Genomic DNA, 22,376 nt, shown 5'->3' on the forward strand with positions numbered 1-22,376 from the left:
TTGTAAAGGATCAACATCTTGAAATTATTTTTAACATGTTAGATCACAAGGCAATAGTCAAGATGTCACCATAATTGGAAACATTGATCCGACTCTGAAATCAACCAGTCTATGCTTTTACTCCTAAATGCTGCATAATTAGAAGAGCTGCGGTAAATATCAATTTTAAAGTCTGGTTTTACCAAGTAAAGGATTGCATCCTCATGTTAAAGTTAAGCTAAAATTATGATTGCAGTGAGTTGACTATGGGTGTTACTGTAAAACTTTACCTATAGCTCAACAATACAATAGGGACATTTAAATTGACCAGTTGGTATTGTTAAATTTAAATCTACATTGATTCTACCTGTAGATTTTTTATTCACTTATTCCAACCTTACAGCATGCATTTTTCCTGATTTTTTTTACCTTGGATTATTCTATTCAAAAATTGATGGGGAAGAAAATAGTTTTGGTTTTCATTGTTTTAAATCCCCGATTATATGATTTATCTAATTTTTACCTAAAATTCTAAATCAGTAAAAGATTAAATCAACTACATGTTAATATGCTTCTTTAAAATTCTAACCCTTATACATATATAGCACAAATTTGACGAGTTTTGTCTGTGCGATTCTTTTTGTGAAAGAATTGGTTATTAGTGAAATTGCTGGGTTTAATTCCTGTGTCTTTTATATACAAGTGATATATGCAGATGGAAACACAAAATAACACAACTGTTGTATAAAAATTGTATTCACATAATTTCTAGTACAATCATTATGATATGAAAATACAAAGCACAAATGCAGCGACAAAAAGATAATCTTCATGGAGGGTAATTTGTTCAGAGACACATAAATGTACAAATAAATAAAGTATAAATCTAGATCACATTGGTCGTCCTCGACCTCGTCCCATACCACCACCTGGAGGTCCGTCTTGTTGGGCTTTTGGATTTTTAACAGTTTCATCAACAGAAAGAATGAGACAGCTTGCTTCTGCAGCAGCTGTGATGGCATTTATTTTTACTACTGCTGGTTCCCATACACAATTCTCAAAATTGTCAGCAATATCTTCATTAAGTACATCTACACCATACCAGATGCCACCTGAAATAAAGTTTTAAACATCTTCATTTTCAATACTGACTAATGCAGACAAGAACAAAGGATGAAGTGGGTGTTTTTTTTGTTCATGTTACATTATTTTGATAATTTGTAGATAGATTAAATGTCAGCTTTTGATTATAAGTGTTTTAAATTATGACTTTCCACAAGACATTGAGGAAACAATAATCAATAATCAAAGATGAACTAGACCATCACACTGCTAACCAAATGATTTAAAATCATTAATGCTATAGGGCTTGCATGTTAAACAAGTGAAACTGCGAGCCACTGCTCACTGATGATACCCCCGCCGCAAGTGGATAATATAAATAGTGTAAAAATATGCAAGTGTTCGGTAAACAGGAAGTTGTAGAGTGATGAATCTGAAAACACATCACACTGTATAGCTGACTTATATAAATCCTGAAACCAAATTTCAGAAATCCTTGTAATGTTGTTCCTGAGAAAAGTGTGACGAAAATTTTCAACTTGGCTATCATGTGTAAAATCATACAAGTGTTCGGTAAACAGGAAGTTGTCAAGTAATCAATCTGAAAACGCATCACACGGTATAGCTGACTTAGATAAACCCTGAAACCAAATTTCAGAAATCCTTGTATTGTAGTTCCTGAGAAAAATGCGACGAAAAATATTCATGGGACGGCCTGACGTACAGACAGAGGTAAAACAGTATACCCCCCCTTTTTTAAAAGGGGGGTATAACAATCATTTAACTGCATATTTACAGATAATGACTATACCATTCACTACATAAAAAGATTGATTTGAAAGAACAAAATTATCTATTGCATTCACAATATTATGCATGAGCCAACAACTACAAGTTACATGAACTTTATATCTTGGCTCAATGTGTTCACCAATATAAGAGACAACATTTCTTAGTGTATCCTTACCTTGTGCATGCCTCTGACGTAATTTGTTGAGTATATTTGTAGCATCAAAGCCAGCATTTTCACATAACTGTCTTGGAATGATCTCTAAAGCTTTAGCCATGGCCCCCATCAATAACTGTTCTTTACCAGCAATAGTTCTTGACATGTTCCTCAAGTGTTTACTTAATTCCATTTCTATTGCTCCACCACCTATAAATAAAGTACAAGTATGTGAAATAAAAAGCCCTTGACATGTATTATATACTTGCAAAAGCTAGGTATTATGCGAGTAAATTATCATAAACAAATCTATCTAGTAAAACAGCTGTCTGCTGAAAAATAGAAGTGTTGTATCAGCTTAGAAGCTTAACTCAATAGTTATTAAGTCTTTTTCAATTGCTATCTGTAGACATATACCCCACATCTTTTATTCATAAAGATTTTTTTTGTGTATTAATAAAATGCATTATTGGGGATTCTAAGTGGTCTCGTAGATGTTATTTAAGTGTAACAGCATTTATTTTCTGTACATGACTGGGATAATGGAACAGCCTAAAAAAAATAGTTTTCTCACCTGCAACAACAGCATCATTCTTCATGGTTCTTCTAACAATCATTATAGCATCGTGTAATGATCTCTCAGTTTCCTCAATAAACTGTTCTGCACCTCCACGTAGAATGATTGTACATGTTCTAGCCTGGGGACAACCGGTAAATAAATTATATCTGAAAGAATTAAGAAAATGTTAATACAGCATAATATCAAACATTATAAACATAATAATTCTACCTTACATATTATTTTCAGCAAATTGATTAAAGGATTCTAAAAACAATTATCAATGGAAAAATCATTTATTTTGTAGTTTATCTTTAATAATTCAATTAACACATACATGACAAAAGTTGAATTGCCAAATAAAAACTGGACACATGATCTGTAATTTAATCAGACTGGATGAAATACAAAATGTACAATTACTGGATAAACTTTTTTTTGTTTTACATTATGCAAATATTGGATTCTTTTGAAAGCAAGATTATAATTTGGCGATTGTAAAATATATATTTTCTCATTTTTCTATAGACTACTACAGAAAAATATAGGCAAAGTAACTAGTAATTACCTTTCCCCTCCAATTTGGATTTCTTCAAATGTCTCACAATTTCCTAACACATCTGGTGACAGATTCTGAACGGTTGTTTGTATAGAACCACCACAAGCTTTCATTGTTCTCTTCAGATCTTCTTCTACTACTCGCCCAGCACAAAACATATCTCTGTAATATTCAATTTCAAAATCATTATATGCATTGATTATATATAATTACCCCTTTAAAAGTACTTTTAACCAGATGCATAATTGCTTTTTTAAGAATTTCAAAATGCCACTGAATTTTATAACATCCAATAGACCAAAGTATAAAATCCAAATCTCAATGGCTAGTCCTTTTGGCAAAATGTTTGGATGTACAAAACATGGTTGAAATAAAATTTGGATATGCAATTACAGTTTTATTATACATCAACTAGTGTATAAAGCATAATTTTGTCCTCAATATATATTCATGCAATACCAAATTAAAAATGCTGAAATGCTTTTAATCTGAACTTTTTCTATGACATACTTCATAGTCTTGAAAGATTGTGAAATTACTAAAAACATGATTAGCTCACTGTCAAGGTCTATTTTTCAATCATTTCAACAATTCTTTGAAATAAGTTATGTAGGTTTTACAACTAAGTCAGAAATTACAAAATATTCCCAACAACTCTCAGAAAACCCTGCCAGATACCAGTGATGACCATGACTGACCAAAACGATCAGTCTTGACCGCTGGACACTAACATTAATGTACCACAGACGTAACACGAAGACCAACATTGAAAAAGTTTGGCCTTGCTGACTAATCTGTGGAAAGAACTCCTAATATATGAAATCTCATGTTATACTATCACCAAATTTTTGAAGTGATATCCCCGTGTCATAGACCAGATACCTTATGCTGCATGTTTACATCTTAAACTTCTTACTTACCTATCTGCAAAATACTGTGTGGCAACATCTCCAATAGGCAACTTAGATAAAATAACTTTAGCTCCACTCTTGTGTAAGATATCAAGTTTATCATATAATATCTTCCATTCAGCATCTACTATGGACTGGTATTCCTGTAATAAAGAGTTAATATACAAAACATGATTTTGTTTTCTTATCTAGAACAGTAATACTGTTTGGAGAAATATCTAATCTGGTTAACAGTCAACTTTAAGATGTCCCAGCACAATCTCTTGTTTTTTTTATTATTGAACTCACTAAATCAGATACTTATGTAGGTTTTACAACTAAGTCAGAAATACTCATTTATTCCCAACAACTCTCAGAAAACCCTGTCAGATACCAGTGATGACCATGACTGACCAAAACAACCAGTCTTGACCGCTGGACATTGACATTACTGTACCACAGACGTAACACGAAGACCAACATTGAAAAAGTTTGGCCTTGCTGACTAATCTGTGGATTAAACTACACAAATTTACTTACTTTGTTCTATTTGATTTATTCACAAAAAAAAAATATGGTATCACAAAAATGCTTAATCTGGAGTAACCATGTTAACAATCAACTTCAGAAACAAACATTGTCACTAACATAGACTTAATTTTAAAGTGCTTTAAAATTGTTACGGGTCACTTCCCTATCCTTGACCAAATTTCTGATTCCTCAGTCAGTGATAATATACAATCACAGATCCCCTCTTTATTCATAATATAAGTAGGACTGTCTAAATGAAATAGGAGATAAGAGTTATCTGTGGACATGTATGAGGTAATGTAGGTTTTACAACTAAGTTAGAAAAATACAATCATTTCCAACAACTCTCAGAAAACCCTGTCAGATAACAGTGATGACCATGACTGATCAAAACGACCAGTCTTGACCGCTGGACACTGACATTACTGTACCACAGACGTAACACGAAGACCAACATTGAAAAAGTTTGGCCTTGCTGACTAATCTGTGGATTAAACTACACAAAGCCTCATGTGGTGCTTATTTGTCCATCATAAATATAATTCATAGTTTGACAAAGATGAACAAGGCTGTTCTTCAAACATCCTTGGCTTTTTTTTACTTATTTTATTCTATTTGATATATTCACAAAACAAGAATGTGTCCACAGTACACGGATGGCCCACTTGCACTATCATTTTCTATGTTTACTGGACTGTGAAATTGGAATAAATTCTCTAATTTGGCATTAAAATTAGAATGATCTTATCAAAGGAAACATGTATACTAAGTTTCAAGTTGTTTGGACTTCAACTTCATCAAAAACTACCTTGACCAAAAACTTTAACCTGAAGTGTAACAGACAGACGAACGAACAGACCAGAAAACATAATGCCCTCTACTATCATAGGTGGGGCATAAAAAAGAAAAGGTATCATAAAAATGCTTAATCTGGAGTAGCCATCAACTTCAGGAAACCAACATTGTCACAAACTGACTTTTAAGTGCTTTAAAATTGTTACGGGTCACTTCCTTATCCTTGACCAATTGCTGATTCATCAGTCAGTGATAATATACAATCACAGACCCCTTTTTATTCAGAATATAAATATCAAATAGGACTGTCAGAGTTATAAGTTATCTAAGGACATGTATGAGGTTATGTAGGTTTTACAACTAAGTTAGAAAAATACAATCATTTCCAACAACTCTCAGAAAACCCTGTCAGATACCAGTGATGACCATGACTGATCAAAACGATCAGTCTTGACCGCTGGACACTGACATTACTATACCACAGACGTAACACGAAGACCAACATTGAAAAAGTTTGGCCTTGCTGACTAATCTGTGGATTAAACTCAACAAAGCCTCATGTAGTCTTAATATATATTTTATGTATGGTGAGGAAAAAAACTGAAGATTAGGTCCTAGGAAAGTCTAATACCTAAACTCAGTCAGATGACATGTCCATCTAATTTTTTAAATGTAAAAATAAGGAGCAAAATGGACATATATTCAGCTGTTAATTGTAGAACTTAAATTTTGAATTGCAAGATTTGACTAAAATATAAACAGATACTTTAATCTCAGCCATTTAAACATATATAGTAGACAGGTATACTGTGGATTCATTTATTTTCGTCGGTACCAATTTTCGTGGTTTGAGGAAAATTTACATATTCGTTGATATTTAATTTCGTGGTTTTGGCAAAGTCTACACTCATTCCTTTAGACAATTTGTAATTCGTTGAATATTTGAATTCGTGGTTCTCCTGTACCCACGAAATCAACGAAAATTGGTATCCAACGAATATTAATGAATCCACAGTAACTCAGTTACAACAAACATTATCTTAATAATGGATTTCAAATCAACAAACTGTTTAGATCATTATAGAAAAGTTTCAAGCAACATTCAAAATGAACAACCCTACTACTCTAGTTACTTCTAATTAATCATACATTCACAAAAAAGAACATTATCCTCCAAATTAACTAAAAGAAAAATATAGCAGTTTCTGGCTAATTCTTACAACTTATGAATTAAGTGCATGTTTTACAACTCATATTAGGTAATGTAGGTTTTACAACTAAGTTAGAAACATACAACAATTCCAAACAACTCTCAGAAAACCCCGCCAGATACCAGTGATGACCATGACTGATCAAAACGATTAGTCTTGACCGCTGGACACTGACATTACTATACCACAGACGTAACACGAAGACCAACATTGAAAAAGTTTGGCCTTGCTGACTAATCTGTGGATTAAACTGAACAAAGCCTCATGTGGACTTGCATGTCTGTCATATTTATAATTCATGACTTGAGAAAATATAACAATAAAATAATAAATTCTTGTTTATGACAATTTAAAGATGAGGAGTTAAAAATACGTGTTTCTTAAAAGGAAATGTGAAATAAAGTGCACAATGGACCTGTATTCAGTAGTTGAGACCAAATATAAATATAAAATTTTAATAGAATGCACAAAGTATTAATAGAAACCACAATTGCTTTTTAGTTCATCATTGGAAATTTCAACAAAAACATGAAAAAGAAGTGCTTTTTTTTTTTTTATGTTTTTCAACATAATTCATCCAGCTTTGAAAACATCATTTGAAATAGTTTTTGTTTTGAAGTGAAAAATAATTTTACCAGGATTGATTTACTTTGCAGTAAAACTAAGGATGGATTTTTTCCGGCTTTTCGGTATCTTTTGAAAAATTATTTTTGTCAAAATAGATTTCAATAATTAACTTCCATTCTACATTTGTTCTAATTGGCGCCTTCAATACAGTTCCTTTACTAGTCTGGTATCTTAATTTATTCTAATATCAGCATAAGCTCTCCCTACTTATTTATAATTAGGATTATATGTTACAAACCTCTACAGAATCAACTCTAACTTCAGCATTATCTCTCTCAGCTTTCAGTTCTAATTCTATATTTAGAAGTGCTATTTTAAGATTGGTGTATTTCTTTGGCTGCATTTCAAATCCAGCATAACTGAAGGTTTTCTTAAATGCTACTCCTGCTATCAATACAGAATCCTGTAAAAAGATGGGAATGCTACAATGATAAGCCTTATTATAAAAGCCTAAACCAATATTTATAAGAACTTTTTTTTTTATCAACTATCTTATTCCAACAAGAAGAAATTTTATTATTCAATTTTTTTACAAGGAAGTTTCATTAACTAGTGAAAATGCAAAAAAAAATATGAAAATATAACATTGACAAATCTTTAAATTTCCAAGTTAAAAAAAAAGGCAAAAAACATTTGGCTTTCTGTAATCACAACCACAACATCTGTACACCTCAAATACCACCACATATGAATATGCTATGGAACTTATTCTTTTTTTTTGTTCACACATTCTTTACCTCAAGACCTCCACCAGTAACTTTCTTGACACCAATCATGTTAAGGGGAAGTAACTCATCCAATAACATGACAGCATCAACTACCATCTTTGTGAAGAAATCTTTCTGATGAGCAACAAGTTTAGAACTCAATGAAGTAGCAGCACATTTCTCTAACAACTGTCTCATTTCCCTGTAAAATATAACATTCTAGATATATACATGAAAACAAACTGAATTAGAGGATAAGTGATTTCTGGTACTTCCTAAATTATAAATTAGTCTGGGGTTCCAATTTTTGTTGATTTTTTTTTCTTTCCACCAGAATTGTTTTGACAAAACTGTAAAGTGAATAACCCCCACAAAAAGTAATTCCATATACAGGTCCTGCTCCAAGAAGGTTAGTTAATTTTTAAGTGCAGGAATTAAAAACAAAATAATAGAAGTTTATAGAATGGACATCGCTATAATTATAATTACAGCTTTTACATTAATGCTAGCAAGACAAATCTTTGTTTAGCTTGCTTGCTTTGCTTGTATCAATGTTTGCTCAAGCATGGCAATTAAGATAGGCGGGGCTTCAGCTTGTATACATCATACTTAAATTTTATTGGACGTTATGTTTGAGGTTAAGGACACTAAATTTTAGGTATTTCATTTGACCATTATATTTCAGCTTCTAGTACTGTGATTTTTTTATGTTATAAAGGCAACCTGTAGCGTTGCTATATAAAATGATAGAATCTGAAGCAAGATGATGTATCAAATATTCTTGCTTTGTACGTTTTCAAGACAAAATATTCATCTCAAACACACCCTAATATAAGAAGGTGCACTCGATTTTCTAATATAAGGGATAATTAAGTAGGGGGGAAATGACTAAATTCATCCCTTTTATTTATTATGTCAATTGTAATTGAATATTGCGCACTTTGGATTAATTTTTGCTTGTAAACCTTCAAACTGATTATTCTTTGTTTATAGAGAAGGCGATAAATGCTTTCTGTAATGCATTTTACTATAGAAACAAATTTTTTAAAAGTTAATAGAAAAATAAATAAAATAACAATTTTCTTCTCAAATACGAAGTGTTTTGTTGTAAAAAAAACAAAAATTTGCATAAGTTTTCAATTTATCTTTTACAAAGTTAAGCAGATCAATTAGATATCAAGTCGACGACATGGTTATCTATCAAGTTGGATGAAGAAAATGCATAACCTCCAATTTTTTTTTAAATTACCACATACGGTGAACATATCAATCTATAAGTTCAGTTATTTCCGTGTCTGCCCTTCCATTACGTGACTCAAGAAGAAAAAAAATTGGTAACAATTGTATCAAAAAGAGAAATCGAGTGCACCTTCTTATGTAAGGGTGTGTTTGAGATGAATATTTTGTCTTGAAAATCTACAAAGCAAGAACATTTGATACATCATCTCGCTTCAGATTCTATCATTTTTATGTAGCTAAGCTACAGGTTGACTTTATAACATAAAAAAATCACAGTACTAAAAGATGAAATATATGGGTCAAATGAAATACCTATGTAATGAATCACAAAATCAGAGTAGGTGTGTTTGAATAGCTATTTTGTTTTACTAATCGTACTTGACGATAGTCTTTAAAGTTGGATGATGAAAATGCATATCTTCGAAAAAAACAATACAATTTTTGGCTTCCATTTCTACGCGATTGCGCTTTATATTTGACATCCTGTGATGTTATAAAATTTAGTGTCCATAACCTCAAACATAACGCCCAGTAAAATTAAGTATGATGTATAGAAGCTGAAGCCCCGCCTATCTTAATTGTCATGCTTGAGCAAACATTGACACAAACAAAGATTTGTCTTGCTAGCATTAATGTAAAAGCTGTAACAGATTTTTTTATTGAGGTATAATTGTAGGTTTTACAAACTATGTTAGGGGTCAGACACCTCCAACGACTCTCGAAAACCCTGACAGATATCGATGACAGTGTCATTACTTTACCACAGTTGTGACACAAAGACCAAATATATAATTGGCCTTGCTGAATGATCTGTGGAGTATAAAACTCAAATATTTGTATTATTTATAGAAGTTATGAGAAAAGATATCATAAATATGCCATATTCAGATTCAAACTGGTAAAGATCTTTTATCCCATATTCTAACACTTATTTTTTACCCTCATCAACTGGATCAAATCACTTCTTTCCCAAAAAATCCATGACCCTGTCCATCTGTTATTAACACCTCAATTTTAAAGAGTGGACTTAAATGTAAAACAGGGAATATTTTCATTGTGGTATAATTAAATGCAGAAGCAGACAAACTAGTATAGAAATTTTTTCTAGATTTGCAGTTATTCCAAAGGTTCGCAAGACATGTGGCAATGTCCAGTAATAAGATGTTTGGTCCAGTAAATATCAATAACTTGACCAAATTATTAGTATATAGAGTTAAGAATCTTGGCATGACATGTGGCAATGTCCAGTAATAATTTGTCTGGTCAAGTAAATATCAATTACTTGACCAAATTACCAGTGTATACAGTTAAATTTTTTGTCAAACTCATAATGTAAAAGATTGCTAAAAGACTGGACCAGGAACACATGATTAATTACTGGACAAAAAAAAACAATTCAACAAATTGTAGGTTTTACAAACTATGTAAGAGGTCATAGATACCTCCAACAACTCTCGAAAACCCTGACAGATATCGATAATATTGTCATTACTTTACCACAGTTGTGACACAAACACCAAATATATAATTGGCCTTGCTGAATGATCTGTGGAATTTAAAACCAAAAAGAATGTTATTTTGAAAAACATCAGTTGATTTTTTAATGCATGAATTAGCAAAATGATAGGATTCTAATTGTATTCAGTATCAAAGCCCCATCTAAACAGTTCTTGTTAAAAGCAGAGCAAAGAAATTCCAACCTTATCCTAATCTTGTTCTTTGGTCTATAGATATGAGGCATAGACTAGCCTTTACATGAAATAACTATGCATATTTGCAACAGAACTGATCTACAGTTGTGATATAAAATTTACACAACTTAATTCTTACTAGGTGTTTCCGCAATTCCTTTACATTACATTTTAAATTCAGCCAAATACAAAGTTATTTGTAATTTAACACAAGAATAAGGGAGGCTACATATGATTTAACATATCATTTTTATGTTACTTGTTTAATGATGTTTGTTGAATACTTACTTTGGATCACTCTTGTTGATCCTCATAGATATTTCTTTAATTTTCTTTACAGCCTGCAAGAGAGAAAAGAATATGTTTAACTATGAGTAAGAGGGAATCATTTTTTATTTTTCTAAGCAATACAAATTTCAAGTATAAAAGTGCTTTCAAGTTCATTTTTTGTAACCAAATTTCAAGTCTTGTCTGGGTTTTTAAAGGTTTGAAACTTATTTTCAATCTTGTTCCTTTTAATCTTAAAATACTCTAGCTAAGGTAGAGGGGTTTCCTTGCTAGGAAAATAAAACATATTCTACCTACTGGCTACAAGAATGAAACTACTACCCTTAAATAATTGATTTTCACCATATTGAGAGGTACATTAATGGCATTTTTGTTACATATCATATCTAAATGTTTTTTTGGTTTTTTTTGTTGTTGGTTATTTTTTAGAAAACAGCTCTAATTGTAGATCTTCTGCTTTATCGAAACTTTTGTAGACTAAAGATGACTTTGATTGTGGCATATTATGCTCGACCCGTCTAAAATTAAAGAATGCATGTTGCCTCCGCTCTAGGTGTTTTAGTTATTTTTGTCACAAGATTGCTGTCTCCTTGATGTTGTCCAGTAAGTCAGGAATATAGCAATGTTTATCAAATAGTCCGTTTCTAGGTATGCTGGCATTTGTTTTTGAAGCATTTCAGTGTTTCTGTTGGTACGTTAATTTTCTCTAGTTGTTGATGTGTTTCCCTCAGTTTTGGTTTTTAACTCAGATTTTTTTTCCTCAATCAATTTAAGACTACTGAATAGTGGTATACTATTGTTGTCTTTATCTTCCTGAGATCACCACTTCATCATACATGTATTTACAAGTTCCTTACCTCTGTTGCAGCCTTTCTAAATGCTTTGATTATGATCTGTGGATGAACAGCCTCTTCAATAAATGGCTTGGCTTCCTTTAGGAACTCACCAGCTAACAAGGTCACTGAGGTAGTTCCATCACCTACCTGTAATCAAATAAACAATGGTAACAACTCTAAATATTCATTCAAATAGGTACATACATGTACATTGGTATTTTATATAAAGTGAGTTTTTAAAGGTTTAGCTACCTTGTATCCTTTAGTTATTGTTGACTTCCAACCTATATGATTTCTTATTTAATTATGGGTGGTTGCGATCTGATAGACCACAAATGCATATTATTTCATTGGGTTTTTTTCTGTTTCTGGTGTAAATATGCAGATGTAAACCCTACGTAATAATTACATTTTGTTTTACACATTTGGTATGCATGTAAAAAAGGAAATATTTTCTTTGTGGTATAATCACCTGTATATGCAGAAAAAATTGTATACATTTTTTTTTGTAAAGATTTGAAAAATACAACAAATTGTAGGTTTTACAAACTATGTAAGAGGTCATAGATACCTCCAACGACTCTCGAAAACCCTGACAGATATCGATGATATTGTCATTACTTTACCACAGTTGTGACACAACGACCAAATATATAATTGGACTAGCTGAATGATCTGTGGAGTACAATTCAACTATTGGTATCATTAATTCATCATATCTATAGAAGGAAACTTGAAAAGAAATTGCAAATTTGTAATTTAATATCATACTTTCAGACATAATAATTTTTGACCTTTTCAACTAGACCAAATCACTGCTTTATCATAAATTGCTCGAACCATTCTATCTGTAACAAACACTTTCTTTCTTAGAATGGCCAAGCAAGTCAAACAGGTAATAATTCAATTGTCGAATACCTAAATGCAGTCGTTCCAAAGGTCTGTGGGACAAGTGACAATGTCCAGTGTAAAAGGGTTCGGTCAAGTAATTCACATCAATTACCGGACCAAATGAAGGGTTGACTTTATTAGAATTTTGTGATACTCGTAATGTTAAAGACGGCTAAAACACTGAAATGATCAGTAATGCTTGAACAATTATTGAATCAAAAGACCACTGACCGAGGAAATAAAACAACTATGGGAACATCTGCATTTTAACAATACAACAAATTGTAGGTTTTACAAACTATGTAAGAGGTCATAGACAACTCCATCAACTCTCGAAAACCCTGACAGATATCGATGATATTGTCATTACTTTACCACAGTTGTGACACAAAGACCAAATATATAATTGGGCTTGCTGAATGATCTGTGGAGTAAACAAATCAAATATTGTTTTATTTATAGAAGGCAACTTAAAAAGATATGACCAGTGTAGATTTAAGAATTAAGAATTTTGAGATAAACATAATGTAAAAGACTGTTAAAACACTGATTGGACCAGTAATGCTTGGACAATTACTGGACCAACAAGTGCGGAAGCAAAAAAACCCAACAAATTTGGAACATCTGGATTTGAACAAACAAATTGTAGGTTTTACAAACTATGTAAGAGGTCATAGATACCTCCAACAACTCTCGAAAACCCTGACAGATATCGATGATATTGTCATTACTTTACCACAGTTGTGACACAACGACCAAATATATAATTGGCCTTGCTGAATGATCTGTGGAGTTTAAAGCTCAATTATTTGACCTCATAGCTTTACCATAAAATGCCTGACAATTTCGTGTCAAACACATTTTCTTTTATAGAGTGAACATGAATGTAAAACAGGGAAGTCTTTCATTGCAGATTAACTAAATGCAGTCATTCCAAAGGTCGGTCAGACATGTCACAATGTCCAGTTTAAAAAAGTTTGATCCAGTTGGACTCATCAATTTCTGCACCAAAAGAAGTGAAGATTTAAGAATTTTGTGATACTCTTGACTTATAATGTTAGACTGATAAAACAACAGTTTGTAGGTTTTACAAACTATGTAAGAGGTCATAGATACCTCCAACGACTCTCGAAAACCCTGACAGATATCGATGACATTGTCATTACTTTACCACAGTTGTGACACAAAGACCAAATATATAATTGGCCTTGCTGAATGATCTGTGGGGTAAACAAATCAAATATTTGTATTATTCAAAGGAAATTTCTAGAAAAATATAAATTATAAATTTGTAATGTTTAGATTCAACCTGGTAAAATAAAAATCTTCAATTTTGGACCTTTTTCAACTGGATCATTTCACTGCTTCATCATAAAATGTACTGCTCTTTTCACATGAAATCTGACATCTTTTCATGTATAGAGTGGACGAGGCCGAGAAAAAAAAGATCCGTGTTTCCGGTAACCCGACCAACCCTGTTTATTAGCCACGACCCTAACTTTTTTATTGGATCTTCAAAAAAAAAATTAAAAACATTTATCAACCGACCCTGTTTTGACACAGGCTTCTGATAAATGACATAATATTTTTTCTCTCTTGCTTCCTCTTGCATAGAAAGCCAGTAAAACATTTTTATTAATGTCAAAAGGTATTCCAAATAGGTTAAATTCCAAGAAATTTGCACAGCAGGTGCTTCAAAAACATTGCAAATGGCACACTTCCGGTTTTTGAAACTAATTACGGATCCGGACTTGGAAAAAACATGATAATTTTCCCGATTTCATTTACAATGTCCAAAAAAAAAAAAAAAAAAAAAAAAAAAAAAGAATTCCGACCTACCGACCATATTTTTCCAAAATGATGTTACCGGAAACACATATCTTTTTTTTTTAGGCCTGAATGTAAAACAGGGAAGATTTTCATTGTGGTATAACTAAATGCTTGTGCAGACAAACTTGTGTAAAACTTTTTTTTTAAAGATTGGCAGTTATATCTGTTCCGGACCATATGAGTATTTGGACCATATGAGTATTATACTCGTTTGGTTATTAACGGGCCGGACCATATGAGTATTTGGACCATATAGGTATTTTTTCAAATATACAATAGAAATAATACAATAAACTTTACATTAAAAACAAATGTGTTTACAAATAAAAGTATTAATTTTACATGTCAAAAGCTACATAAACATTAAAAATATTGATGCCACAGTCAGTTGATCTTAGTTTTCATCGCTAATTGTATTCGTGTATGCTTTTGTATACTTAAAATGAAATTCACACGGTACCATACATGTAGTTTTTTTGAGATTGCTTGTTTTGGCTGCGTGCAGTGATATCGACTCAGACAATTCCGATGTGTATACGGTGTTTTTGAGAAACTCTAGATCTCCAATATCGTAAAATGAATTTCACAGATCAAATTAGATAAAGACAGTGGCTATTTCATGGCTCTTAAATGTTATTTTACCGTCTTATAATTAAGATTAAATAGAAGTATAGAAAAAAAGAATAGAAAAAATAAAGAAACATACACTTTAATATTTTACTTTTAAAATGTCTTAAAAAATATCATGATCCTTGCCGGTGATGTCACCTACTTTAAACAATAAAATTCCTTGTACAATATGTTCATTTAAATTTGGCATCTTTTTATAATTGTACTTACAAATACTAAGAAATATTAACTGTGCGAAACTGGTTTTTTTAAATAATTTTCTTTAATATACATAAAATGACATTTTAGTGACGTAACAATCAGAAGGGTCACACCTAATGAAGAGTTTAAAAGTATACGTGTTGATTACCCCGACCATATGAGTATATACCCATATGGTCATGACCATACGTGTATGGTCCAGATACTCATATGGTCCGGAACATATCCATGGTTTGTCAGACATGTGGCAATGTTCAGTTTGAAATGGTTGGGTCCAGTAAAGTACATCAACTACTGGATCAAATTACCAGTGGAGAGGTATGAATTTTGTGATACTCATGACCAAAAAAGACTGCTTGAACACTATCTAGATCAGAGTTAGTAATGATTAAACAATAACTGAACCAAAAGACCATCCACAGAGGAAAAAGAAAATCCTTCAGAAGCTCTCGTTATGAATATTACAACAAAATTGTAGGTTTTACAAACTATGTAAGAGATCATAAACACCTCCAACAACTCTCGAAAACCATGACAGATATCGATGATATTGTCATTAATTTACCACAGTTGTGACACAAAGACCAAATATATAATTGGCCTTGCTGAATGATCTGTGGAGTATAAATCTCAAATATTTGTTCAATTCATAGGAAGTCAAGTGAAAATATACTCAAAATTTGTAATGTCTATATTCAACCTGATAAAAAAGAAATAGACGTCCAAAGAACACAGTTATTTCATAATGCATTTTGTTATTAAAGACAATGCACACATATGAGTTAAATCACACCTGCTCAATCTCCACATGATTTTTGTTCAATGTACATGCATGATGTAGTGTACTACATGTGGACATATATCAAAATCACAGAAAACATTATCAGCTTAAACTCAAAATATGGGCACTTTTATTTTGAGGGGTCTATGATTTAGTTTGACAGCTTCAGGCATACAAGTTTTTGACTTTTAATAACTGGACAAAATTATAAAATGCCTGAACCTTTCCATCTGTATTTAAACCCATTTCTATTTAAGAGTGGAAATAAATGTAAAACAGGAAATATTACCATTGTGATATAATTAAATGCATATGCAGAAAAACTAGCATATCTAAGAACACTACAACAAATTGTAGGTTTTACAAACTATGTAAGAGGTCATAGATACCTCCAACGACTCTCGAAAACCCTGACAGATATCGATGATATTGTCATTACTTTACCACAGTTGTGACACAAACACCAAATTTATAATTGGCCTTGCTGAATGATCTGTGGGGTATAAAACTAAAATATTTGTATTATTTATTTTAGAAGGTATAGAATTGTAAATTGGTTGTGTTCAGATTCAACTTGGTAAACAATATATATAGTATTATGATATCTTTTCTACCTACATGTATCTTTCAATAATAAGGAAATTAGAAATTTCCACTAAACTTAACAAAAACCTCTATCTATACATATATAGCAGGCAGATTTCACGGCGGTTTCAAAATTAAATTGTAGTCTTACATTTCTTTGTTCAAGCAAATGTCATCCTGCTGGTAATCAAACTGCAAATTTTTCAGTATTTTCTCCATCACTAAATAACTTCTAAACAAGCAAAAAAGGTAGTGGGAAGGAGATCCATTTGGATTGACCTATAATTTAGGTAATTTCTGATATCCTTCATATGTATTTTAATCTTAAAGGATTTTCTGTAAAATATATGAGGAAATTTGGTAAGATTGTCAATGAGACAACTACATGTGTAACAGTATCCACCAAAGTTTAAATGAAGTGGATGTTAGCAATAAACGTACATCCTTCAACAATGAGAAATATATACACTGACCTCTGCATCCTGTGATTTAGCGATGTCTACCAATGTCTTGGCTGCTGGATGGACAATATCTAATTGTTTCAGAATTGTAGCACCATCATTTGATATTGTAGCTTTACCTGTAATTTGTAAAATCTCTACATAAATTGTTTCACAACTGTGACCAAAATAAAATTATATATACCTTTTGTATATGTTCAATGAAGATTCATCTTCAGTATAGTGTTACTACAACTGCAATTTAACAGAATGTGTTTGCATATATTTTTTTTCAATTCACAAAAGTAACTTAAAAAGATATGTGAAAGATATCAAAGGGACATTAAAACTTACAAGTCCATCTCTCTAGCAAAATAATCACCATGAAATATGACAAAAAGACAAACAATAGTACATTTGACACAACATACACGATGTAGAAAACAACTGTCTGTGAAAAATCAACGCCACCAAAAACTTTAATTTAGAGCATTTATAATACTGAAGATTTTAAAAATTGTTCACTTTATAATAAAACTAGAGTGTGTCCATTTATGTAGTACACACGGATGCCCGACTCAAACTATCAATTATCTTCAGTGGACATCAAAATTCATGAAATTATGGTCAAAACTCTTAATTTATCATTAGACATGTGTAGACAGTTTCAAGTTGGTTTGACTTCAACTTCATCAAAAACTACCTTGTGGACAGTTGTCTAATTGGCAATCATACCACATCTTCTTTTTAATATTGCCTAAAACTTTAACCTGAATCAGGACAGACCGACAGATTAACCAACCGAAAAACATAATGCCCATAAATGGGGCATAAAAATCTGTACCAACAACATACTACGATTTGTACAGCACTTTACACTATATGAAAGTCCTGAACATTAACCTACTCTATCAGTATAAAAACTTCTCCTGTTTTCAACTTAAGTTTATATATATATCCAGGTGGAAACAGATAGTGTTAACACTTGAATTGCATCTTTTATGAGCCGTTTAGTTTTTAATAAATAAAGGTTTGTGCTTCTTTCAGTTGTACCTGTCATTTCTGAAACTTCAACATGTTCAATGCAGTTATTGTACTTAATAATTACTTATCATTCAAATTACTTTTTATTAATCTTTATTAATGTTAAATTATTTCTTACCCTGATCATTGATAATGAGTTTGTCCATCCCCCGTGGACCGAGTGTGGTACGTACTGCATCAGCAATGGCCTGACAAGCATTTATGTTACTAATAATTTGAGGTACACCTTGTGAGGAGTCTGTACCCTCCTTCAGAAGAATTATCTGTGGCTGCTGCAATACAATAAAATCACACATTACTCCATAGTTAATTTAAACATTTGTAGTAAAAAAAGGTTTTTCTGAGGTTGGTATTGATTTTATTGCCTCCATTATTTGGCACCAAGTTCTTATTCAAATACAGGTAGTCATGTCTTCTTTGACTATTTATGACGTTAAAATACTAAATCCCTGTGAAGTGTTTTAGTCGATTTTAGTTTCTGATGCATGATTTTTTATTATTTATTGGTTTTGGCTTTTAACTAGCTATCAGGAACTGCGAGTACTCTCAAATCATATTTTCTTGTTAATTCGACCTGTTGATACAGTTTATAATGCTTTTTTGTTATTTTTATTTACATGTATATGGATCTTGTCTGTACACCAGCTTTGATTATTTGTAATATCTTCTATTTTTCACTTATTCTTACAACATATGTATAAACTTCAAGATTATAAAAAAACGTTTTTTTTCAAAAGTGAACTTTGATTGGTTAAATATTTCTCATTGATGTCCTGTGTTTGAATTTGTTTGTTAGCTTTTTGGTCATGAATGTTTGGCTCAAATATTTAAATAACTGTGCATTTGTATTCAGATATCGCAGATCAAATTTATTCGTTCATTGTGTAATCATACGTTTTTTGATTGAGTTAAGTGTGCCAATTGATATTTTATCGTATGTTTTTCTATGTTGTGATGTTATGCTATTGTTTCAGAAAAGGTTTGGATCCATTAAAACGTTTAATCCCGCTGCAAATGTTTGCACCTGTCCTAAGTCAGGAATTTGATGTACAGTAGTTGTCGTTTGTTTATGTAATATATACGTGTTTCTCGTTTTGTTTATATAGATTAGACCGTTGGGTTTCCCGTTTGAATGGTTTTACACTAGTATTTTTGGGGCCCTTTATAGCTTGTTGTTCGGTGTGAGCCAAGGCTCCGTGTTGAAGGCCGTACTTTAACCTATAATGGTTTACTTTTTAAATTGTTATTTGGATGGAGAGTTGTCTCATTGGCACTCACACCACATCTTCCTATATCTATGAATAATTTGAATTGTTAGACGTTTTAATAGTAATAAAAATTAAAATACTGTAAAACATATGAAGGACTCTAAAGTGCAATGGTACTCTAAAAGTGCAATGGTCACGCAAAAGTGTGATGGTCTACGCTAAAGCATGATGTTGTTTCACGCTTAAGTGCGATAGTGTATCACGCTAAAGTGCGATGGACCAAAAGGGTAAGATTCAAGGGATTAAAACATCAAGGTTAAAAAATAGTCTTTTTACAAAAGATAATTGGTGTATATTGCCGTTCACACAGTCTATCACTAATCATGCTAATGGGAACACATCCTCATACAGTCGTAATTGTAAATTACAAATACAAAATTAGATTATTGTCCGAATATGTAACATTTTGTCAAGCTTTAATCTAAAAGAGAGAGAAAGGCGAAGATTGCTGACTTTTCTTCTTTTTCATAGTGACCACACAAAAATGCTATATTTTCCTTCAAATTTTGTACAAACTAATATTTTAGCCGACTAAATCATTCATAACAAATAATAATCAATATCTCAAGCATTGTTATAAGACATAGCCATCATGATCTGCATAGGGTATACATTTACTGGGACCAAGCTTGGAAACGTCAAGGCAACCCTTGTCAACTCAAGACCAAAACAAATGTAATTTTGTTTTTATTAAAATCCATGTCATCAAAGAATCATAAAACGAAACAAAAAAGCGCAATTCTATGACTTTTTATTCTTTAATTTGCATGAAAGCTAGCCTATTTATATGATCTCTTGTAAAAATAAAGAGAATACATGATTGTTCAGGAATGTTCTAAATGTTCTATAGGGGATACATGTGTATACATGCATAGACATGGGCATTTTTTATCAAATTAAATAACAGTCCGAATAGTTTAGGCTACGAAATAATTTAAGAGAAACATATAAGTCACCAAAAATGTAATGAAATGTTTTTAAGCCATTTAAATCGGTAGATGGATGTCGATTCTAAACAGGCTCTCGAAAACGGGAACCTACCATTTTGTTGTCTTTAGTGAAGAATGAATGTAAGGGCAGATAACAAACTTTCCCCGCGGAATTTTCGTAATTGAAAATTTTGTTCATGCATTATATTTGTAGATCTTTGCGATATTATTTTTGTACTATTATGCCTATTTGATGGAATAAAAAGTTTCAAGATATTTATAAAAAAAAAATAAGAAGGAATAAATCATGAGTTGTTTTTTTTCCATGGAAACGGAAATTTTAGAGACAACATTGAAAGTGGAAATTGACCATGGGTAAAAATGGTACTTTTTAAACTTCACTAGAGACCAATGATCACATATGATGTATATATACATAAGCATATTTATATTCAGTTTTATCTTGTTTCTGCAAGGATTTTTATTGAGTCTTTGCATCGCAAATAAATAAATTTATTCTAAACCAGTTAATTGTTGGCATGATCAAAACAGGTTATTTCAGAAGTCCATTACTAGTTATATATGATTTCGGCAACACTTTTAGGAATTTGGGATCTCAATGCTCTTCAGCTTTGTACTTTATTTGGATTTTTTTTTTTTAATCATCTAACTTTTTTTTATACCTTTTTTTAATTCGAGCGTCACTGGTGAGTTTAGACGAAACGCGCGTCTGGCGTATATTCAAAATTTAGTCCTGGTATCTATGATGAGTTTATATAAAATAAAAAATAAAAAGATGTGGTATGATCGCCAATGTCGGAGACACTGAACTCTCTCTAAGAGACCAATTTGGCAAATCATGGTCACCGTACGGCTGTTAACATGATGAAGAACGCCCCTACCACATAGTCCGATATAAAAGGGCCCGAAATGACAATGTAACACAATTCAAACGAGAAAACTAACAAACTAATCAGTTCATGTACAAAAAATCAACGAAAAACAATATGTCTCACATTAACAAACGACAACCACTGAATAACAGGCTTCTAACTTCTCATATGATTTCATGATGTATGACACTAAACCTCTAACATGAGAGATTGTGCTTGATATTCATACGATGAAGACTTTGCATGACTGTTATACTAATATGATGATAGTCACAGTGAAGATATAATCTTTCAAGCAGTTTGAGGTATGGGTTTAGTAGTCCTTTGTTAATTTATGTATCGGCATTGTCATTTTGTTTAGCTATTCTGTGACATTATGGCGGACTCTGACATTTTTTTTAACTGAGTTTTACTTGGCGTATTGCTGTGTTTGTTTTTTCTACATTAGCTAGAGGTTATCGTAAGGGGGTGAGATCTCGAAAAAAACATGTTTAACCCCGCCGCCTTTTTGCGTCTGTCCCAAGTCAGGAGCCTCTGGCCTTTGTTAGACTTGATGATTTCTAAATTTTAGTTTCTTTTATATATTTTGGAGTTCTGTATGACGTCCATGCATTATCACTGAACTCAGTGTACATAATTTTGTTTTCTCGCTGTATTTAAGACCCATTGATGACCTTCGGCTGTTTCCTGCTCTTTGATCGGGTTGTTATCTCTTTGACACATTCCCCATTTCTATTCTCAATTTTACTTTGTAGGTATGGACACTTATAGTCCTACATCATGTACAATACAATTCTGCCTTCAGATATACATATAGTTTGCCATTGCAAAAGGTCATGCTTTTTCTAGTATTAAATGTTGCTGTTTGTAACTATCTGTCATATTTGTTTTTCGTTTACTGTTTGAAGCATAAATCAAGGAGCATATCAAGGCCGTTGGTTTTCTATTTGAATTGTTTCACATT

General features: G+C 31.9%; 1 protein-coding gene across 2 annotated transcripts; it reads right to left on the reverse strand.

The window, feature by feature from the left end:
- Positions 1-717: 717 nt before the first annotated feature.
- On the reverse strand, positions 718-20,755 carry LOC134715857 (T-complex protein 1 subunit eta-like). Of its 2 annotated transcripts, none has more exons than XM_063578368.1 (12): positions 20,632-20,755; positions 18,441-18,594; positions 17,312-17,418; positions 11,942-12,067; positions 11,085-11,137; positions 7,897-8,068; positions 7,398-7,562; positions 4,026-4,159; positions 3,115-3,267; positions 2,562-2,713; positions 2,009-2,197; positions 718-1,091 (listed from the first exon to the last, which is right to left on the reverse strand). In XM_063578368.1, the coding sequence occupies exons 1-12, from the start codon at positions 20,716-20,718 to the stop codon at positions 871-873; spliced, it is 1,713 nt and encodes a 570-aa protein (XP_063434438.1). In that variant the 5' UTR covers positions 20,719-20,755; the 3' UTR covers positions 718-870. The 2 variants fall into 2 exon arrangements, with proteins under 2 accessions (XP_063434438.1, XP_063434439.1); XM_063578369.1 differs by lacking the exon at positions 20,632-20,755 and adding an exon at positions 20,547-20,570.
- Positions 20,756-22,376: the final 1,621 nt, after the last annotated feature.

The sequence above is a fragment of the Mytilus trossulus genome, chromosome 4, assembly GCF_036588685.1.
Source record: "Mytilus trossulus isolate FHL-02 chromosome 4, PNRI_Mtr1.1.1.hap1, whole genome shotgun sequence".
NCBI lineage: Eukaryota > Metazoa > Mollusca > Bivalvia > Mytilida > Mytilidae > Mytilus > Mytilus trossulus.